A 24,065-nucleotide genomic window follows, 5' to 3' on the forward strand; every position below is an offset into this window, starting at 1 on the left:
ACTAAAAGTTGAAGAACGGAGTTGGTGCAGCAGTTGATTGACGGGGAGGATGCACAGCTGATCTTAAACATCCCACTTCGACAGGTAAACCAGTCGGATACACTTGTATGGCATTTTAGTAATAGGGGAATATTTTCAATAAGTAGTGCATATCAATTGGCACTGCAACGCGCCAACAGTTGATGCCATCCACTTTGAGTTCCCATATTGGTGGAAATAGGGATGTCGAGGCTGCGCAATGGGAGTTCATCTGGAAGAGTTGTGTTCCGGCTAAGGTTCAAACGTTTATGTGGAGAGCTTGTCATGAAGCGGCGCCCGCAACATTAAATTTGGCCCGTAGAGTTTCATCGATGGAGACTTAGTTTGCGATGTGTGGTGCAGCAGATGAATCACTACAACACGTGTTACTACACTGCTCCTATGCATGTCAGGTATGGGCATTGACAAATTTGTGGTGTCATGTTCTAATGAGTGCTTATAATTCTGTGCATCAGTGGATGCGACATTCTTGTAAAACATTTGCAGGAAGCCTGGGCGACGAATTTCTGGTGGTATGTTGGAGCTTATAGCAGAGAAGATGTGTAAAGGTAATGGGAAATAAGAGACAAAGCCCATTGGACATCGCCATTCAAGCGTTACAGATGCATACAGAGTATGCTGAAGCAAGGCAATAACTAAGGGTTGCTTCTCCTTCCCAGGATTCTGTGCGGGAGTAGTGCAAGGGATGGGTAATGGTTTTATAATTTATTTGGGAGGGCCCTCATGATAGTATTTGAAGGATGTACATTGATTAATTTTAGCCAGTCTGATATGTACTTTTGTTATGTTTAAGTTGAATAAAATTAATCGTTTTAACTCAAAAAATCTCGAGGAGATTGTACATCACTACAAAAAAATTGAGTTTTTGCTACACTACAGATGACCACGACTTAAAAATCATGGTAAATCAATACTATTAACTACGATTAAATAAAATCAAAATAAAAACTTAATTTTTTACCACGATTAATCCATATTCGCCTTGATTTTTAATCATATCAAAAATATTTATCATGGTTTTAGCCATGGCTAATGTCTTGACCACACTTGAAAAACGCGGCTAATGGCCACTGCGAAGCCATGGTTGATTTATATTTGCCACAGTTTTCTTCTTTTGGCTATAGTAATTAACCGTTACGAAAAATCATATTTTTTCTAGTGCATCCACATTCAAGAACAAGCTTCAAGCCCTTGGATCCACAATTGGAGCTAAGGGATTATCTTCAAATCAGAAATTTATCCACTTTTCATCTAAATCAATAAATTTATTTGTCCATAATTTTTTTTATATTATAAATTTTTTTTGTAGACACGAAATTTTGTGTGAACAATGAGAAAAACTAAAAATATTATGCTAAAAGGTGAGGGGGTAATGCAAGTTACTAGTTAAAGTATTCATCGACCTCTACTGTTCAATGTAGGGAGAATCAACAATTCAAAATTATCTGGAATGACCATTGAAGCATCATTTCATCAATTCAATGAAACGGTATGTAATCCATTGGCCTAGGGTTCACTAAATCAAAATTTTGAAATGAAGATGATTTGTGTACCCACATTGTCAAAAAAGAAACCATCATACAATTCATCTACCCCCCCCCCCCCCTAATATACAAGGTTCCTCCTAGTTGTCTACTTTGAAGTCCTCACATCATTAATTGAAAATACACAAGGACATAATAATTATAAGACAAAATAGATAAGTTTTGAAGCTAGGTTAAGACATGAGAATGCCAAATTGGCCTTGCAACCTGGAAACATGCTAGGGAATTGCCAGACGCACTATCAACAATTACGACAATTATGACAATGCAAACTAAAATGTTCCGGCACCACATGTGGGTTTGGTTGTAAATTAAAGCAAGATTAATACTAAAACTGTCGAATAATAATACAAATTTAACAACAACAAATGCTTATGACATCGAGGCACCCTACCTCTGTGGCATGAACCTAATGTGATCACCTAACAACATTCTCATATTTGGATATACAGCTTAGCCATCCCAGAATTACCTCACGAGCATGCCGGCACATGAGTGGATCAACCCATTGAAATTTGCCACAATTGGAGCACTTGAACAATAGTCAAAAGGTGGGGAGATTCACATTAACGCAATACAGTAAACAATGCAACAAATACATAATAACATGTAATGCACTACATATTGCAGTAAGATGTCTTACAGACTTGGTATCCAGGATAATCATGAAAACTCTCCTTGGATTGTTTGGGGTCCATGGAGCTAGTTGAGTTGTATGTAACAGCAAGCATTATCAAGAGAAGGCGAGTGTTGTCAACCGGAGGGTGTTTTTGCTCTAGTGTTACAGTTGCTTGTTGAGGAATTCATGGATGTAGAATTTTCTTCACTCATCCTAATGCAACATGGATTTGATTATTAATATTATAAGAAAATTTCAATAGAGCAACAAAGTAGAGTTGCACAACTAAATTGGAGTGCCACAAATAAATTGTAGTTAGACATACATACAAGTCCCAAAACTGTAAAAAAAGGAATCAGGACAAAAAGAAAGTAAGCACCAAAATTGACTATGGCTTCTTTTTAAACACAAAATATGATACGCACGGGAGGGTATGCATTCCATTTTGTGCTGAACTTATCTCTAGAAACGGTAGATCGGCTACTAGTGTCATAGTGAAATATGACTAAATGGAAGTACACCGCAACAGACCTTTGTACCTATACATCAATTGGGGGAATATATAGCAAGCAAAATTTACAAATTATAATTCAGATTTTCCAACCACTTTAAAAATAAGAAAAAGTAAAACCAAACATAAAACAAACTCTCCTTTTCGAAATCTGGACTCAACTAGCAGTTGCTCTCGTCGAATGAAGGAGAGCGAGCATGTCTACATAAATTGTCCAAAAGAAATCATAAAGGTGTAAGCATATACAACTTACGAGTAAAATGTGATGGACATACCTTGGTAATGTTAGGCCTTTGATGGTAAGGAAGAAAGAAAAGGCAAGTGAAAATAGTTGCTAAAAGACAATTGTTATTATCTACATTGAAAGAAGTATATATGGTACGTTATTATGAATTGGGTTAGTCTTTTTGGTGAGTATCCTTAATTCTCTCATCTCTTGAACCTATTCGTTCCAAATCCAAAACCGGAACCACCACCCCCACCCCAAAAAAATCTTTTTTTTTTTTTTTTCCGGTTGTGTGAAAATGAAATATGAGTTAATATATGCTCTAAGGTTGAAAATATCATAAAAATAAAAAAGGAGTCTCTAAGTTATAAAATCGAAATCGAGAATAGAATTCATTATAGGATGTATTTACTTTTTTTAGGAGAAACATGCCGCCACTTGGACTCAAACTGAGATGTTCTAGCATTGCTTCCTAAGAGCAACGTGTCTATCAATTTTACCATAGCATTGTGTGTCTCATTATAGGCCCCATTCTTCTACCCTTTCTCGAAATTCGATGACTATTCATAGCTATTACCTTGACACAAAAAAAGAGTTCGATCCAATACTTTAGTTCTGTCCTAGTTATATGAAAATAAAGGTAAAAATATAGGTGGATTGAACATAAAAAATATTACGAAGAAATTAAACTCCAAAAACCTACCAGTGCAACAAAAAATGGGAGGTAAATGAACAACCAAACCAACAAAGAGAAAGAGAAGAAGAATGTAAACACTACAAAGTTGAAAAGAAGGCAACAATGAGTGCTAGGACAAGTAAAACAAACATGACAAATAGGAGCCATTGGTTTTGTTTCAATTTTTATTTCCAGTTTTCAACATTTGCAATAGAATGGAAATGCTTTATTGATTTTCGTACGAGAAATGAAAATATGTTCATATTATATGTTTCCAAGTATAGATTTATAGATGTGGAAAATGAAATTTTATTTGGATTTAATTATTAAAATAGTAAATATATAGGTATTGCGTAGGTAATGATTTTTAAAATTCAAATTGTTGCCAGAAGTCCACATGACAAGACCATATGTTTTTTTATTATAAGTGTTAAAACCACACCAAAATCATGTAAAACCCCACTTTTAATTTTGAATTTGAAATTTGCAATTTGAAAAATTATGTTATCAAATGGTCAATGACAATTCAATTGAAAATAAATTAAAAAATTGAAGTCGCGCCATGATTCCCCTTGAAATTCATGGTTCTGATCCAATTGAATTGATTTAATTCTGATTTGGCTATCATAATGGAATTTTTATTTATTAATTAGATATTATATTGTAAATAATATAATGTGATGCCTCCTAAAATTATTGGGCCAAGTCCACAAGCTAGGCATACTAGCCCAGCTGGCTCATCAACAGGATGGATATAGCCCATCAACAGTGAAGAAAGGCCCACAGGCTTACCTGCCATTTCACTGAACTGACAGGCCCAAGAAATAAGCCTATTCAGTCGGATACATCATTATGCAGCTGGGAGGACACATCAAATAGCTTGCCAACATATTTGAACACTTCATCCTAAAATATCTCCAGGTAATTCTCAGTAAATCGATCACAAATGAGTTGAAAAATCTACAAATAATTAATTCCCGAAATTATAGGCAAATTTGGCAGGATTTAGTTCAGCTCACTTTTCTCATCCAATACTTATCCAAATAACCAACAGTTTTTTTGCGTATGACATCCAACTCAAATAGCTTTTTAATGGAATATGAAACTCAGTATTTGACTCTGTATCCAACTCTGTACAAGCCTATAAATAGAGGTCTTGTGCGGATGTCTGGTAACATCAAACAACATCACACTTGCAATATTAGAAGGGTTTGCTTGCATTTTTCCCCTTTATTATTGATTATTGTTATCTATTTCTATTCTGGGACTTTCTATTAAAAAAAAGATTCCTTTCTTGAGAAATTCTTTAGTTAGTATTGAGAACATTTCATTTCTTCTTAATTCTTTCTTAAATTTCTCAGTTATTATTTTCTTTTTTTATTTTAATTCTTCTAACTTTTATTATGAATTAATTTTCGAATTTGAATTAAAGCTTAAGGGCCAGTAAAATGGAAAATTAGATTGCAGCAATTTGCTAATTAACTTCTAGTTGTTATATGTTCCACGGTGCAATATTTGGAAGAAATTGATCATTGAAGTCTAATAATCAATAATTATTTTTAATATCATAATTTATACACAAAACTTAAAACCTTAGTCAAAATAGGCTGTAGATACTAAATCGGCATAATTTTTAATGGTTAATTCCCTTTATTCATAAATAATTCCTCCTTTTACGTTCACTATTAATCATATGTCTACATGTATATGCATCACAATTTCAAATGTGACGGATATGTTAGTAATATTAAATTATTATCAAGGGTACATTTGTAATTTCCACACTCAAAATACATCATAAAAAGTGCCTACACTCTACAAAACCATAAAATTTTCTATTCTGCTATAAATACTCAAAGTATTATTTTGTAATGCACATTATCATTCATTGACAAGATATATCATACACAAAAAAATCTCCACTGAGCGGAAAAAACAAGACCAGGTCGTATTATTGCGTCGATGTAATTTTTTCGTTCAGTGTCTTAGGAAAAGCCACTTTCACACCAGAATGATCTCTCCTATAAATAATTATCGAACACAATATATGAACGAGACTGAAAATCAAAACTAATAATAATAATAATAATAATACAAGTACCTAATATAGGGTGAATAACAATTTATCCTTCTGTGATATTGAAAATTAGCGAATTATTCCCCTATGAAAAAATGTAGTAATTTATCCCCCTACACTTTTTAAAATGAAGCAATTTACCTCCTTCTATAGGGAGGTAAATTGCTTCATTTTAAAGAACATAGGGAGGTAAATTGCAGTATTTTAAAAAATATAGGAAGGTAAATCGCTATTTGTTTTTTCATAAGGGAGTAATTTGTTCATCTGCAATATCACAAGTGGATTGCTTGCATTTTTCCCGCCTAATATATATTTTCATGATACCCATTTTTCTTTACTTTCTCAACATATAGTTTTCCCTAACTCCAATTTCATACAACGGGTATCTTTTACTACATCGATGGATAGTATTTATTCTTGAAAAAAAACAACTTTTGGTAAAAAAAAAAATAAAAAGGGTACAAATCCTAAAATTGGATAGGATAGATATGTTTGTTTGTGAAAAAAGTCCAACCAAAATTGCCTTTGAAGAACAAGGCCCCTTTTCTGCATCTATTCATCACCAAAATCCTTTTCAAAATAGTATCTATCATTATTCACTCCAAGATCACATACTATATAGTATTTTTACAAATAATTGGTCCCCCTTCTCTAGTCCAAGGACATGGACCATCTCACCATACCCTAAGCCCCACATCCTTAATTTCATGTCCATCATATTAGCTCCACCTTCAAGACTTGGAATTTATTAATTTTGTTTGTTCTTTCTAGTATATATATTAGACTATGTTTTTATTTCATTTTAAAGTTCTTTTAAAAGATGTTATTGGGAAGTGTGCAATTTTGAATGGAATTATGTGTGTTTTATTTTAAGGATACTGGCAGCACGCGGCACATTCGATATGTATGCGAAAATTTTAAATAATTAGTATTTTTATTGATAAGTTAGTTATCAATCGCGGTATCGTGGCTTAAAAATATAAAAAAAGCCAAAAATTGAGGGGTATTTTAGTAAATTAATTAAAAAAAATTGAAGTTACTATTATAACCAAATTTTATTGAAGGGAATGAATGAGTTGAAGGGTAAATTTGGATATTAAAAAATTAGTACGATAAGAGAGTTCTCTTTTAACATGGTTTCTGTGAGCATAAAAAAGAACCATGGTATGTGATGATGAGAAAATGAATCGTGAAAAGAAATAAATTATAATTATAAATTATAATAAAATATGGAGAAGTAAGATGAGAGAGAAATGTGTAGGAGGTAACTAAGAGAAAATATATATATATATATATAATTATGAGATTATTAAAAAATATTGAAATTACTAATCTGACCAATTTCCTTTTTAAAGGAAAGAAATGAAATAAAAGGTAAATTTGAGTATTCAAAAATTGGTACGACAAAATTATTATTTTTAAAGAAAATAGTACAGATATTTTTCTCTTACCATTAATGCTGGCATGCGTTGCAGATCTGTTAGTAAGATACAGAATTTGTGTGGTTTATAAATCTCTAAAGCTTCTTATTGTTAGCCAAATATTTTCTTAGGATAAAATTGTGAGACTGATAAGAATACAATAAACAACGCCTAGCGCCACCATTTGACATTATTTGTGGAAACGAGACGTTGTGTTCATTTCAAATCTTTATTTGGACGTGAATGATACTGAGAAGCTTCCCACATCAATTGTAAACAAGAAGGTTTTTTTATTTATAAGCTCTAGAACCTCTTATCTTTAACAAAGTGTATCTTCAAGATAAAAATAACATTATGTAGACAATCAATTTTGAGTAATTTATAAAATTAGAGATGTTTGTAAAGTCAAAGAGATCATTTACTTTGGTGTGTGATATAAATGGTTGACAGAGCCCATTTAAAATAAAATAAATTAATATTTTTTTAATTGGTGTTTACCCAATTAGATAAAATATAGAACATGACCGAATTGTGTCATCACACCAAAAATTAAATAAGTATAAGGCTTTCTATTCAAAGCCTAATGGATTAATAATACCCATAATTTATCAGTCCACCCTTCTCAGGTATTGAAAACAATTTGGGAAATAATATTTTATTTTTTTTAAAGAATGGTTAAGATACATAAAATTAAAATATAGCGAAAATATAAATAATTTTCTTGTGATAATACAAATGTGTAAATTACCTACTTATGGAAAAAAAATAATAATTTATGCCCCTGTATTATTAAAAATACAATAATTTATCTTCTTAAATAGAACAATAAATTATTTTATTTTAAAAAATAGATTACAATTATTTTTTTATAAAATAATAATTTGTTTATTTATACCTTCACAAAAAACGTAGATTGCATAAAACCTTTGAAATCTATATGTATAGTTAGTAAGAAGTAGATTTTGCATAAAAAGATATTTATTATGTTTGGTTGTGCTTTTGGAGTGTTTAGTTTTGTGTTTTAGAGATAGAGAGAGAAAAATAGAGATAAATAAATGTGTGTTAGAGATAGAACGTATGTTTGGATTTATTTTTAGAGGTAATTTAAAATAGTTTAAAGTTGTTGGAATTCGAAAGATAGAAGTCATTGTTCATTATCAAATCATGTCTCTTTTATATATAAATATGTATATAAGAATATTGTATGTTTAATGTTGTACTTTTGGTAGACCAAAATTAATTATCAAATCATATTTCTTTTATATTATATTTTTATATATAAGTGTGTATATTTTTATTATATATAAAAAATTAAAAAATAAAAAAACACACAAATAAAGTGTAAAAATAAAGAAGTAAATATACGGTGTATTTTATCTTGTATCGAATATTGTACAAAAATGAAACCAAACATAGTAATTATTTTTCTATGTAATGGTTTGATTTGATTTTTGAAAGTCTGTAAACATTCTCCTGAAAAATATTTAAATATTGCCGCCAGTATGGCTGAAAAGGTCCCCAACGCCCATATACTCATTGTCAAATATCTCACTACTGTAAAACTGTCGTGTAAGGAACTGTACTTGGTACAACATTCATATGCGTATTGTACAAGTGGTTGATGCTTCGAAAGAAAAAGTTGGGACGTTTCTCTTTCATTGTCATGGAGCAGTATTACATTTTGATGGTCCGTACTCTTGACAGTGACCACTGAGGAATGGTGGCACATGCTTCCTGTCAAATCATTTTTCACGGGACGCCCAGGATACGTTGTACGGTTCAGTGGACGGCTAGGATTTCTCTCTTTTGTTAAACTTTCTCTCTGAATGATAGCCCAAAGAGAGAGAGAGAGAGGGACACTCACTGAGCCTGAGCCATTTGCATAGTATCAGCTATACAGTATCTTGCATAACATTACACAAAATACACGCTCACTCTTTCTCTCTCTCTCTCTCTCTCTCTACTGGGGCGACTGCTACCAGGTCGACCTTCGGTCGGGTGGACTATAAAACAGAAGAAACCCACAACAGTCATTTTCATTTTCCTCTCACTTATTTGCTGGTAGGAATGCTGAGTGACAGCGATTGGCCAAGAGAAGTTCGTAACTTTCAGCTTCTACTTACTGTAGCTGCAAAACCCTGAAGCAGAAGGAGAAAAGGATAGGGCTTTTTTCCATTTCTTGTGCTGGTTTATTGGTTGTCTTACGGAGTTCCTGTTGAAGACAAAGAACTGGCGAAGTAGGTGTAAAATTTTCTTGGGTTTAGATGATTAACGATGATGAGCTGAAATTGGATTTTTATGGAGGGGGTCCATTTTTTGTTTCTTTTTCTTTTTAGTGGGCGCTTGTGAATTTAGTGATATCGTTTATGAAGTAAAATGCAAGTGAAGATTTGAGATGGGGAAGAGAAGTAGGGAGCAGTAGGCTGTTGGAGCTCAAAATGGCCGAGCGTTTAGGGGTTGATATAGTGTGGATACGAAGTGAGGGATTTGTTTGAGGTGGGAGTTTTAAGCGATAATTCTGTTGCTCTATACACAAATTTGTAGCTTTATCATACTTAGAGTTTGACAAATATTTGTATTTGAGTAAACCGTGGATAAAATATGAAGCTTTCAACATCAGGATTGGGTCAGCAGTCTCATGAAGGTACCTGTATTGTCTTCTCTTTTCCAACATACTTTTCTTTTCCTTTATGTAGCTTGAATTTCTGTTTCTCTTTTCCTTTTTTCCTTTTGTTAATTTTTTGTGAAGTTTGTTTAATTCAAGTTCATGAAGTATCTGGCAAGTGTGTCCGTTTAGCTGAAATTTTTGTTTTTGAAGTTTGCACCCTTCTCTTCGAAGGACTCATATTAAAGCCTGTTGCAAAAAGAAAGAGAATTTCACTAAGTTATTTAGCTGAAAGAAATTGTGATTGATGGATTTGTTTATTGATTGTGGGGTATGGAAGGGGAGAAGAAGTGTTTGAATTCTGAGCTATGGCATGCCTGCGCTGGTCCTTTGGTGTCGCTGCCAACAGTTGGAAGCCGTGTGGTTTACTTCCCTCAGGGACACAGTGAACAGGTTTTCTTGAATGTATTCTATTGTACTTTTCACTTCTTACAGATGTTGTTTAACATCAAGTACTCGTTTTGGTCTCTAATAGATCTTAACTGGAAATGTTCATCAGGTTGCCGCCACAACTAACAAAGAAGTTGATGCCCAGATACCCAATTACCCGAGCTTGCCACCCCAATTGATCTGCCAACTCCACAATGTTACAATGCATGTGTGTTTTCTTCTGTAAATGATTTCTGTTCCTATCTTGTTAATTAGCTCATTTTATTTATATAAACCTCAAAAAGAGTCCGGTTCATTTGGTGAATCTCAGGCAGATGTTGAAACGGATGAAGTATACGCTCAGATGACATTGCAACCCTTGACTCCGGTATTTTCAAGCTATACCAAGAATGGTGAAGCTTTTTATTATTTTTATCTAGGATTTATATTTGCTGGAAGACCTAATATCTATAGTTACACAGCAAGAACAACAAGATGCTTACCTTCCTGTGGAGCTGGGAACTCCTAGCAGGCAGCCAACTAATTACTTCTGTAAGACTCTGACAGCAAGTGATACCAGCACACATGGAGGCTTCTCTGTTCCTCGGCGTGCTGCAGAGAAAGTTTTCCCACCTCTGGTAATAATTCTCTCATGACCCCGTCATTCTGATAAAAAGTGGTGTCAGAGCTGTTCTGAATTTTTCTTGGTGCCTCAGGATTTCTCTCAGACACCACCTGCACAAGAACTTATTGCCAGGGATCTTCATGATGTTGAATGGAAGTTTAGACATATTTTTCGGGGTACGTTTCTGAGGCTGTTCAACCTCCAGTCTTTGATTTGTGAAACTATTTCTAGTGCTTGAATTTCCGGTCCTTCTATTTGTAGTTTAGTTTCTGTGACGCCATTCCTTTAATATTAATGCAGACTATGTGTAAATTCTAGTTTCCTATGAGTTTCACATTAATATGTATCCCCTTTTACTTACTACAATAGAGAATATTGGCCTTCTAACATTGATAATGATAATGAAAAATCAAATGGTAAGAAGTTGATAAAAGAGTGCAGAGGCAAATTTCTGTTGATTAAAAGTCAGCTGGCTCTAGTTGTGTATTTGAAAGATGAGAAGCAACTGCTTTAAGGAAAAAAATGAGGCATGTCATAAGTATTTGAATAGAATGATACAAAAAATTGTTTTCCCATTGGTTACTGGATAGATCTAAATAAGGCATGGAAAGTGAGAAGGATGAAAAGTTAGCGAAAAGGAAGTTGCCATATAAATGTTGGACGCGGTACTTAACCGGGTGCAACGGAAACAACCAAATTTGGTGGGAGTGATGCAATCCTCTCTATTTGTGGCTACACATCTCTTATTCTTTGATGTATTGACTACTGGAGAAGGAAGAAACTTCTTAGTGGAAGGCGAAAGAGCCGCATTTATATTGGTATTATGTGCTAAAGTTCTTTTGGATGTTGAGTTGTACGGAGCATTTGTTGATGTAATATTCTTCTGCATTCCGCTTAAAAAAGCACATGGAACTTCAAAAATAGTCTTGAAACCCAACTCCACAAGGAAATAAAAATTTGTAACCACTAGTTTCTTTATAAATGTAAAACATGGTTGGGAGTTGCTAATCTTTAACATTTACCGGTGAATAGTATTCAAAATGCATCACCAGTACTAGTTAATCATTGTAGAAATGTTTCCATGTCAAGATTTACCAAGAGACCTATACAGTTGTGCAGGAGGAATAGACCTCAAGTTGTTTTTACCATCTTCTCATAACATGATTATGGTCAATGCAAAGATAACGGGTGTTCACTTACTAGAACTAGAAGATGAAAAGAGATAAAAAAAAAAGTAGTACTACATGAGAAATAGAAGAAAAGATTTGATACTTTGTTTTCTGTTTTAGTTTCTTACTTGATCTTAGGTATTGACATAGTCAAGTGAACATGTCTTAGTCATTGGTTATTTAGTTAGTGAAAAATAATTATTTAGTTGATAATTATTTTAATCATTTTGTTAGAAAATAATGTTATATTGAACTAGTTGGTTGGTAGAAGGGTTATAAATTCTTGATGAGTTAAAAATTGAAACCACATTTCATTTCAATTTTCTGACTGGTTAAGAAAGGTAAATTACTCATTTGCAATTATTAATTACTGATGGGGTAAATATTAAGTGATTAGCTAAAAGTTAACTATAAATTAACGAAGTAATTTAAGTACTCAATTCTTTCATAATCATTTACTTGGTTAGTGGGAATTGATTATTAATTATTCATTATACTTTTGTGGCATATAATTAAAACTAATAAATTTGGCAATTTAATGCTTTTCCTGGTGCTGTCAGCATATTCCAAGTCGAAAAATGTCGAAGGGGTTTTTTGTGTAACGAAAACACTCCTGACACCCTATGTCAGTATAATTTTCCAAACATTCGGAGTAGTAATTTGACCATTTTGCAGGAAATGTTAACCTTAAAATAAAGGAACGTACTAAAGAATGCATACAGATTTATAGTTACGTTAGCTAGATAAAATGCCGTTCAAACAAGACCTTACCACACGTATTAAGTATGAAATAAGTATATTTATTATGCAGTATTGCAAGGATAAATGATCCTGTCCTATAATCAAAGTCATGAATAGACACAATTTGTGTAAGCAAAAGCTGAACATAAAATTATTGACATGGACATTTTGATTCGTCTTTGAGCTCCTACTAAAGACAGTGAAGTGCAATGTAATACCCGATAAAGAGGTATTGGTTCTTAAATGTAGGTTTCTATTTCTGAAGGGGATGTTGCAATTTACTTTGAATATATCAAGTGTTCAAGCTTCTTTGGAATTGTAAGTTTATCACATATTCTGGGTGCTGAAAATTTCAAAGACATGCCCAACTTCAGAGTCTTTTGCTTTGCCTTAATAGTTGAATCTTATGATGTCAGCTTTTTGCCTTTTGTTTTGTCTTAATATGATTTGTGTTTGTAAAGTGCTACCCTCTACAAATTAAAAGTTGATGAAAGTAGAACATGGATATTATTTTAGGGGTTGAGTCTAGCTGGTGTTTTGGAAGTGCCATATTTAAGTTGTCTTAGCGGTAGTAGCGACAATGCAATAAGGTACTTACAGTTTCCGAGATCATGGTTATGCTTATTAAGTAGCAGAATTAGAGGTCAAGAAGGCCTTGGAGACAAGTGATATATAGTATTCTCAAGATCCCACAATCACACTGCAAGCTGAAACTTTTTACAAGGAGATACCCTATTATGTTTAACAGATGCAAGTAATATTTTATAAAAATCTCCTTGGTTTCTGAAATAAGAAATGTCGTCAGAGAGTGAATTCTCTCCTATTGATTTTATTGATCATAGTTATATATAAAAGTTCTTACCTAATCTACTGAAGGAAGCAAACTTAAAACCAATATTTCCTAAGTTAACTCCTGTATAATGAATATTTTTTCCTGATAAATCCAATAATATCTCCTAAATATCGAAAGACATGTTTTCCCCCAATCCACCTGCTTCTCACTATCATTAAACTAAAGAAATGACATTCCCAATCTCTTAAAAGTCTCCAACACTGCCTTTCAAGCTAAGGAATAGATACTCGTCTTTGCCAGCTTGCTGAAGATGGAATCAGACCCAGGTCCTGGCAAATCCTTGTGAAGATATCAGCTTCTTGTGACTGAGCGGGGACATAGCACATATTATTCAAGCTTCTTGGTTTTCACGTTTATTGAAACATGATCTAGCCCTGACATGCTTCATTTGATCGTCCTTGACCAGGAATGGTATGTATTGGCTGAACACACTGATAGCATATTCAATTTCTGGACTTGTAAGGAACAGATTAATAAGTCTCCCTCCTAAAGATGGGCATCTACCTCGCCGACTAGAGGATCATCCTCCCTAGCTTTCTGTTTCCAATTCTCTAGTGGTATTTTGAGGGGTGTACAACTGAATTTCCAGGTCTCTTGCAGTAAATTGAGAATGTATTGTCTCTGTGAAATGAAACTACCTTTATGACTTCAAGCAATCTCCATTCCGAGAAAATACTTCAATGCATATAGATCTCTCAATTTGTATTCTTCTGTCAACCTCTTCTTGAGTTGAGGAATCTCTCCATTATCTCCTATTATCTTCATGCCGCCCACATATATGGTTAAATAAACTTCCTTATTTGCCTTTCTTTATCAAAACGGTGTGAATGGCTTGCTCCTGCTTATATCCCAGCATTCAAGTTTGGTGCTATGCCTTTTGAACCAGGCCCATGTGGACTGTTTGAGGCCAAGGGGCTTTTCCTCTACTTGCACATTCATCTTTTTTTCTTCCTCACATGTAACCCAGACAGTATTCTCATGTAAACGTCTTCATCTAGTTCACCACTGAGGAAAGAATTTTTATATCAAGCTGATGGAGTTCACATTCAACAATTACTGGAAGGGAAGAAAACCCTGACTGTGTTTAACTTTCTGATGGGAGCAAATGTTTGCTCGTAGTCTGTCCCCTAGGTTTGAGTGAATAACTGAGCTTGCATCTCTGCTTTACACCTCTCAATATGGGACACAAAACCTTATCATTTCTGGAAAATAGCATTTCTACCCTATTATGTTGGGGAATATCCTACAAACACAGTTGATAACATTTGGACCAAGTTTCCTTTGATTCAGATATTGGTGTGGACAAAGACTTAGATTCAAACTCTTTAAATGGAAAGGAGTTGGAAATGTCTCTTTGAGGAAACTTTTTTAAAAGAGGCCTCAATGGAGTTCGGACTTGAATTGTCTTTAAGAGTAAAGTGTTTATTGGTATTACAGATGCGAGAATTGCTTTCTGCAAAAGGAGTTCTGGAAAAACATCTAGTGAGCAAAAAAATCTTTGTTGTAGTGTATAGGCACAAGAACTTTGATGATGCATCCCATTTTCTCCCAAGTACTGGATAAAGTTGTGTGAGAAGTATCCTTTCCTGTTATCAGTAAGCACATTTTTATTGGGCAATTCAAAGATATTCTGGATCGGTTTATAGAATTATTCTAGAATAGAACAGGCTACAGAGTATTCAGGATACGGACAAAGCAATGTGATTCACCTATGAAAGTGATAAACCACGATCCAATCAGGTTTGCACTCCTTGCTGGTTTTGAGATCTCACCATGAATTGATTGAAATGCTTTGGAGGGTTGCTAAGATTGTACTGGATGATTTTGTTTTGCAAGAGTGCACTGTGCACAATGAAATGGATATTTTCTTTGTTGATGATAAGATGCAGATCTAAGGTTTCAAAATAATAGAGCTTGGGTGTCATAAAAGTAGATGCCATAACTTCACATCAGAATTAGACATGACTGAAAGAGATCTTTTATTTGGTTTTTAGATCTAGTGGAAGACTTGACTCTTGACAGGTACTAAAGGCTAACTTCTCCTCAGCACCACCAATCATATTGCCAGAAAATGGTTTCTGAAATTCTCAACAAGAAGAAGAAGATGTCACAACACAAATCCATATCGCTAGTTAACTGACTAATTGATAATAAGCTGTTAACATGTTCATGATTTCTAAGAAGTTGAATCTGGGAGGAGCTTTAGCTTTTTGTGAAATTTCATCTGAAACCAATTTTTGGAGCTTTGAAGATAGATTCCCTTATCATTAAGATTTTGAACTTTGTTAATAAGATCCAAGATTGAGGAGAATTGATCGGGGTTGCTACTTGTTTGTTTGCAGAAAAATCTTGGAGGACATCCGGTACACCCATTAGTATCCCCTGGAATAGATTCATGGGAGTCTCTTTTTGAAGAAAAGTATCACATGAAGAGCTCTTTTAGCTCATTAGATAAGCAAATAGTTCGCTACCAGATAGCTGGTCACATTTTTCCATCAGCAACCCAGATGTTAATTGTCTGATCGTTCCTCATATGTGTTAATAGCATCTATTGAACTGGTCGTAATTGAATGTGCCCGTATCCAAGCTCTTGCAATTTCCTGCAGGGACTTGTCAGATTGGCTCATTTTACCTTTTTGCACTGTTGAGCGTTGGGTTCTCTGAAATTTGAGACTTGAACCCACTAGAAAGCCTGTTTTTCTGTCTCAACAGTTGGTGTAGCAAATCAGTCTGCTTGGTTGAACCCACTTTGATTGGCTGAACATTGGCCATTACACGAAAAAGAAAAATAAAAACTAGGCTACCAAAACCGGTTGTACCATGAAGCGAGAAATATTATTAAGAGAATGAATTCTTGCCTATTGATTTCATTGGTCATAGATCTAATCTACGAAGGTAATGAAATTAAAACCTGAAACAAATTTCCGTAATCTCTCCTATGTAATCGTAATGAATGTTATTGTTTTATGAAAACCCCCTATAACATCTAAATAATTACTATCTATTAAAATAAAGAAATAATCTTTCTAAATCACCGACAGTTTCAACAAAAGGCAGAAGCAGAAAGCAAAAGCTTGTGGCATATGTGCTGATTGTTTTCATCTATCTCCTACATATTGTTTCCATCATTATGATTTTGAAAATTACATTTTACTAGGAAAAACTAAAATAATTGAAAATCTTCTACAAGTCCTAGTTGTTGTGCATAATGACTCATGTCGTGCATGCTTAATTTATTCATGCTACACATTGAAAGTCACTACACAGTTGATTCACAGACAGGGTGCTCTGATTTCTACTTTTACCTTTGGATTATTAATATGGGTGTGAGTGCGTCTTCACTCAGGTCAGCCCAAGCGTCATTTGCTTACCACTGGCTGGAGTGTCTTTGTTAGTGCCAAACGACTTGTTGCTGGAGATTCTGTTCTTTTTATTTGGTACAATTTTACTATCGATTTTCCTATAGCAACTTTTAACTTTTGCCTTTAATCACTAATTAACATATAATAAAACAAAATTATGTCAATTGGCTTTAGGAATGAGAAAAATCAGCTTCTTTTGGGAATCCGTCGTGCCACTAGACCACAAACTGTGATGCCATCATCAGTTCTTTCAAGTGACAGTATGCACATCGGATTGCTTGCTGCTGCTGCTCATGCTGCTGCTACTAATAGCTGCTTCACTGTTTTTTATAACCCAAGGTGGGTTTACATCATTCTCTCGTTTTTCTTTTTCCATCTGCTGACAAAACCTTGTCACATCAGGGCTAGTCCATCTGAGTTTGTCATACCTCTTTCAAAGTATGTCAAAGCCGTATATCACACGCGTGTTTCAGTTGGAATGCGTTTCCGGATGCTATTTGAAACTGAAGAATCCAGTGTCCGCAGGTATATTAATGCTTAGTGCCGGTACGGGAACATCTTTGTTTACTACTATTCTGATCATTAAGCATAACATGATGATAAGTAGGCAGTAGTTAGTATGTAAAATGTCTGGATGTGGAGATATGAAGATGATATGTACATCATTAGGTTATAAAGATTACAGTATGGCTTCTAAGGGCTTTTGATTTGATGATTAATGGTGTCAAATTATTATTTGACCATATTTAGGTGGAACCATCATTGTTTGTTGTTGATGAATATATGTTGTCAGATAGTAGCTTTCCCACTTAAGTGGGACTAATGACAGTTTCCTGGCGCATCATTTCTTGCTAAAATTATTACAGGACAACTATGTGTTCTCATGATGCGAACATACTACTCTGATGTGTGTTGTGTGGATAATTTTCTACTATTTTATATGGAATTCTCTAATACATCATCATCTTCTCATAAGTATGACTGTTGAGATAATAGGGAGTTGTTGCTAGAGCGCTAAAACTGAGCAATATCAGGACTTTGCCAAAATAATGTTTGCATGACATTTTGTCTTTTAAACTCTTGGTCTTCTTATGAATGGAGCATTGCACATCCAGATACATGGGCACGGTTACTGGCATTAGTGACTTAGATCCTGTTCGTTGGCCAAACTCTCACTGGCGTTCTGTAAAGGTAAAGGACATTGCTTTAATGCTTAGATATTCTTAGTTGTCATTTTATTCGCATGCCAGCCTTTTAGGTGTATCTTTACTTCATAGTGTAGATAGCTGAAGGTTTTAGATATAATTTGTTTCTTGTCATTTTCCTTGCTGAAGTCTAAAGTTTATACCCATGCCTGGAATATATATTTTTATTTACAGCTGAAAATTCTTAGTTCATGTAACTGATGCAGAAGAGATCTAAAATCTAGGGATTATTAAATTATTATGTGAATTTTTTAATACTCTTAGCTTTGTAGTTTTACCTAAGTAGAGAGTGGACTATGAGCTGCCATTGCAGGAACTTGTGTTTAGAAATAAAGGTAGCAATTATTTACAACAGAAAATATCATGGCTTATAACTCTACATTTTCCCTTTGATCTACTTTTATTTGATACCATTGTAATTTACAAACAACATGCCATGTGAATCTAGTAGGTTTACATTGCACTCAAGCATGTTTATGTCTTATATTTTTCTTGGTTGATGGGTGAAAATTAATTTTGATTATTTCCTTATTTTTTGAGATTGTTTTGAGCTAAAAAAGATATGGTTTCTAATCTTGATGGATATTGACCTATTGAACTTTTTGTTTTTGTTTTTTTTGTTTTTTTGCATTTTGGGTTGCTTTTGATTCTTTAGATGTTATATTTGGTGTTTTTATTTTTATGCTGTTGCTTTCTTTGCGTATAATATTGGTATGTTGGTTTAAAAAGGATGATATCCATATTTTGAATAAAAATTAATGAAACGATAGAAATACTGAACTTGCACCTTAGGGCAAGGCACATTGAAATGCCTTGTAGACTCATTGGTTCTATATATTTTTCAATTGAGATATGTTTTCTCATTTGATCACTAATGTAAACTTATGATGTGTCCAGATAATTCGAATAATTAAATAAAATATAATGTTATAAATTTTGTATGGTTTTATTGCATGGATAAGAAGTCAAATATTTATTATGCTACATAAGCATATGAAACTTGTTGAGGTATTTGACATTATAAAAGAAATAACCTCATAACGTGTCTTCTTCACTCCACGATTGTTGCATCACTATCAATAGGCAGCTAGCTAGCGACCCCTAGCCCCCTGGCTGTTGGCAACTTAAGCACCACGAGCGCCTGATATCTTGTCTCATTAGACCCTGGTCTGTATATCAGCCTCTTGGCCCATGTCTAATTCTCTATAGCAGCACAACTGCCTAACTAATTCAAAAGCCTGAAACCAAGTACAAATGACACAAGCTAATAAATAAATTTAGATTTAATTAAAGGTGTACAATTGTGTACAAACTAGAAAAAAATATTAGAATTGTGATGATATACTGTAATGTGAAGAAAATGTTTAGAACTCTTTAATTTTCCTCTTTGAACTTAGCTTATTGGCTTATCAAATTGGGATATCAACATATTTCAATAATTACCTAAACCAAATTGTGAGATCGATATGTATTCAATAAATCGTTTCTGTGTGTCAATTTTTTTGTTTGATTTGGTTTCGACTCATTTCTGTAATCTTAAAAACATATAACTATTTAAATTTTTAAAAGATATCATCACAACTTTCTATATACAAGATAACATTATAACACAGGACTAGTTATTTGCGAATTTCTGTGTGCATGTTAGAGATTTCCCATTAAAAGTTCTAAACATATTTTTTACTTTCTATTGTTAAAATGATCAACTATTTAATTTCTTATTTTAATCCATAGGAGTATTATATTTGTATTTTATATATGAATATTCATGTAACATACACATACTTATTCAATATATTTTCACATGTATGAGAATAGGTTTGGTTGGAAATACAAAAATTTGAGGCACATTGAAGCCAAGTCCAGGTTTGACTTGGACCTATTGCATCGTATGTAGAAAAATGTCTTAATGTAGATAGTTCAGAATTTATCATCAAATACTATTATACACCCCCCATTGATATACCATTATGGATTACATTGGATTTCTCGGTTGAAGTTATAATGTTTAGAAATAATCATAATTCAAGTACTTATTGGCTGTACTTTTTATCCAGTAACTCAATTCTCTTTTTTGGTAGAGTAATCTTGGATCATATGTATGCAGTATTTATCACATCTTTCAGGCTAGCCATGATTGTCCTGGGAATCCTTATTCTGAAACCACTTTAATATGTTCTATGGTCCGTCAACCTTGATGGCTTTTCTTCTAAGTTTGTCTGGCCTCTCAATTAATCATGTGATGGGTTTTGTTGTAAGTTTGTCTGGCCTTCTCATTACTAGCATTTCATTTGATGATGTTTGGACAAAGAATGCTACATGAGTTCTAGCTTCTAGGACCTAGACCAAGCTGCATCCGTCCAACATAAGCAGTTTTCACATTCCTTTTGTTGACTCCGACTGCTTACTGATTATGTCTCTTTTTCTCCCTTTTCCCTGAATCTGTAGGTTGGTTGGGATGAATCAACAGCTGGTGAGAAGCAGCCAAGGGTATCTTTATGGGAAATTGAGCCTTTGACAACATTTCCCATGTATCCCTCATTATTTCCTCTCAGGCTGAAACGGCCATGGTATCCCGGGGCATCATCTTTCCAAGGTATAAGTCCCATCCCAAATTTGCTTCTCTCTTAATTTATTTGCAGAAGTGCATCATATAGTACTTCTCAGTTCTAACCTCTAGTGCTTTCGCTGGTGAAAGGAAGTAAATGACCCAAATCTTTTTGTAGAATAGCTGTGAGAAAGCTAACTGGTTGAGCTTTTCTTGTCTGCAGAACTTCAGAAATCATATTGAAATTAAAAAGTGACAGATACCTATCATTGCCTGCCACCACCTTTTGTTTTTCTGATTCATTTTCAGTTACCAAATGACATGACCAATATCAGAGAGGAACTAGTAACACTAGTTTTCTTAACTAAATCGTATTTGAGCAGAAAACAAGTGTTTTGCTCCTTGAGTGAATGGTTTACAGAGTTTTTCTGGGTTCCTATCTCAGATGTTAGTAATGAAGCAATTAATGGCCTGACGTGGTTGAGAGGAGGTGAGCAAGGGTTCAATTCAATGAACTTTCAGTCTGTGGGCATGTTTCCATGGATCCAGCAGCAGAGACTTGATCCAATGGGCTCAAGTAATGATTTTGGTCAGCAGTATCAGGCAATGCTAGCGGGTGGACTGCAAAATTTTGGAAGTGGAGAGTTACCAAAACATCAATTAATGCACTTTCAGCAGCCTGTTCATTATCTTCAACATTCAGGCAACCATAATCCTGTGTCACAGCAGCAGCAAGTAGTCCAGCCATCAGTTTCTCCTCATATGCTTCCTGCTCAGACCCAAATGCTGTCAGATAATACGCAGAGACCAGCAGAACAGCAAGTTGACAATCAGTCACAAGAACATCTAAAACATCATACTTATCAGGAAGCATTTTTGATCCAGCATGATAAGCTCCAACAAAGGCAGTCATTGGATATTCCATCCCCATCATTTACAAAATCAGATTTTACAAATTCCAACAGTAACTTTTCAGCACCCATGACTCATTCTAGCATGCAAAATATGCTTGGTTCAATTTGTCATGAAGGAAGTGGTAATCTTTTAGGTTTTTCAAGATCTGGTCCACCAATCCTTACTGAGCAGCCAACCCAACAGTCCTGGGTCCCAAAATTTGCTCCGTCACCAGTCAGTGGTGGTTCCAATTCAAAGCCAATTCCACCTTATTCTGGAAAATATGGTTCCATTGAGCAGGAGAGTTGTAACTTGGATGTGCAGAATCAAGCTCTTTTTGGTGCTAATATCGACTCCTCGGGTCTCTTGATGCACACTACCATGTCAGGTAGTGGTACTTCTTCAGTTCATGCTGATATGTCCTCTATGCCATTAGGAGCATCGGGGCATCAGAGTCCGCTGTATGGCTATGTGCAAGATTCTTCTGATGTGTTGCACAGTACAGGACAAGTAGACCAACCAACTCCAGACCATACCTTCGTCAAGGTGATGATAAGAGATTTGTATTCTATAACTCTGTGCATTTTGTCTTGTGTTAAGAAATGTAACTATTTTGTTTGTATTAGGTCTATAAAACAGGTTCCGTTGGTAGGTCACTGGACATCGGCCGGTTCAACAGCTATCAAGAGCTGCGACAGGAATTAGGTCAGATGTTTGGGATCAAAGGGTTGCTTGAAGACCCTCAAAGATCAGGCTGGCAGCTTGTATTTGTTGACAGGGAGAATGATGTGCTTCTCCTTGGAGACGACCCATGGGAGTAAGTGTTTTGATACAATACTACATGGGATTTTGTTTCTTGTTTGGAGAGTCATGTTTTTGACATTCGTTAGAGCCTTTTAATTTTCTGGTCTCTTGCATGCAACACGAAGACATCCAATTTAAACATTCTTTTCATCTGATACTGGTCTCAAAGTTTTCTTTATTCATACCATCTTTACAGGACTTGGTCTTAGGAGTTGGCACTAATTTGTTGCATATTTTCATATCTTATCTTTTACAAAATACTCCACTTGAACCCGTGTGCCCTTTCTTTTCCCTTGGTTACATCATACAGTGTCATTTTGAAAAATTGCCTATGCTGGAACTGACCATAGTAAATTCCATATACAGGGCATTTGTTAATAATGTCTGGTATATCAAGATCCTCTCTCCTGAGGATGTGCTAAGACTGGGGAAAGAAGAAGCTGAATCCTTGAGTAGAAGTGCAGTTGAACGGATACACAGCGACGAGACCCAGAACCCGGTCTGCAGCCTACCATCTCTCGGATCTCTTGAATACTGAGCAAAGTTCTAACTCTTTCTCATAAAGTTCCTAGAAATTGCTCGTGTATGTTTGTTGTAATTGGATCCATAGAATATATCCGTTCTCATGTTGCTTGATGGGAGTTCTGTATGACATCATAGGACAAGATACATTGTAACGACTCTCCCTTCTGGTGAATGCTGACCTGAAAGATCATGAATCTGCACATCAGACTTTAAGAACCAGGAACTGTTAAGCTAGATTTGATACCTTGCTGTACTGTAAGCACTTGGTTGTTTCTACCTGAAGTTGTTGCCTTAATGAGCTACTGTTTTCACGAGACCGATTAACCAAATCCCCAATAAAATTGAAGGTAGCCATTTGTCAAGAAAGCTGGTTGCAGCTGATTTCTTGTCGCTGCTGGTGGCATTTAGCTCCTGTTCTCGAGGATGTGTAGGTTGGGTTCCTGAAAGACAGGGTAGATTACGTTGATACTTGCTTTGGTCTAACTATGAATATAATCCCATTTGATAAAACAAAATTACATTTCTTGAGATTCTCGAAACTTTACTAGTCCAATTGGAATAAATAGATTGCTCAAAATGGTTTAATAATTAATAATATCTTGCACTCATTTTGGTCTCTTTGTACTATCTCCTTGTTCATCTTATTTAATTATTCTTGTCATTTTTTTTATTGTCGATAATTTTCACTTTATAATAGTGCGATATAAGTGAATGTTTGGGGATACTCGTCCAAAGTTTGGTTTTGCGGGGTTTGAAGAAATAGTTAAGTTATACTTAGCTTATCTCTTTTCCTTAAGTTTGTTTGGCTACTCAGTCCCTCTTGGCTTGGAGCCAGATTTTCATCTTAATCTGCAAGAAAATAGACTTTACCTTAGGTCGATCTGCTAAAACTCCTTTCGATAAGTTCCCGCTCGAAGTCGGATGCTTTGAAAACGTTTCGTAAAGCTCCAGCTTTCAACTACCTTCAACTGGACAAAGTCTGATGACGTCCGTCTCCGTTATGCCAAAGGTTGGATTGAACTACGTCCTTTCATCTCTTTGTTGTCAATTAGGCTATACCGTCTAGGATCAACCCATAGTTTTCAAACAATCACTAATCGTACTATTATAGCTGGATTTGTCCATTAATGGCAGCAGAGGACTTTCTCGATATTCGAATAGCAAGCAGTTGAGAAAGCTGTAATATGTCTAG

General features: G+C 34.7%; 1 protein-coding gene across 4 annotated transcripts; it reads left to right on the top strand.

The window, feature by feature from the left end:
* On the top strand, nucleotides 8,954-23,189 carry LOC105176788 (auxin response factor 8). Of its 4 annotated transcripts, none has more exons than XM_020698807.1 (14): nucleotides 8,957-9,757; nucleotides 10,059-10,183; nucleotides 10,278-10,376; nucleotides 10,479-10,535; nucleotides 10,630-10,785; nucleotides 10,864-10,948; nucleotides 16,882-16,972; nucleotides 17,072-17,236; nucleotides 17,300-17,422; nucleotides 18,013-18,088; nucleotides 20,551-20,698; nucleotides 21,096-22,090; nucleotides 22,171-22,361; nucleotides 22,715-23,189. In XM_020698807.1, exons 1-14 carry the CDS (start codon nucleotides 9,715-9,717, stop codon nucleotides 22,884-22,886), a joined length of 2,526 nt encoding a protein of 841 aa, XP_020554466.1. In that variant the 5' UTR covers nucleotides 8,957-9,714; the 3' UTR covers nucleotides 22,887-23,189. The 4 variants fall into 4 exon arrangements, with proteins under 4 accessions (XP_020554464.1, XP_020554465.1, XP_020554466.1 ...); XM_011099693.2 differs by having other exon boundaries at nucleotides 8,959-9,757; nucleotides 10,059-10,171; XM_020698805.1 differs by having other exon boundaries at nucleotides 8,954-9,757; nucleotides 17,072-17,422.

This window comes from Sesamum indicum, linkage group LG14 (genome assembly GCF_000512975.1).
Source record: "Sesamum indicum cultivar Zhongzhi No. 13 linkage group LG14, S_indicum_v1.0, whole genome shotgun sequence".
Lineage (NCBI taxonomy): Eukaryota > Viridiplantae > Streptophyta > Magnoliopsida > Lamiales > Pedaliaceae > Sesamum > Sesamum indicum.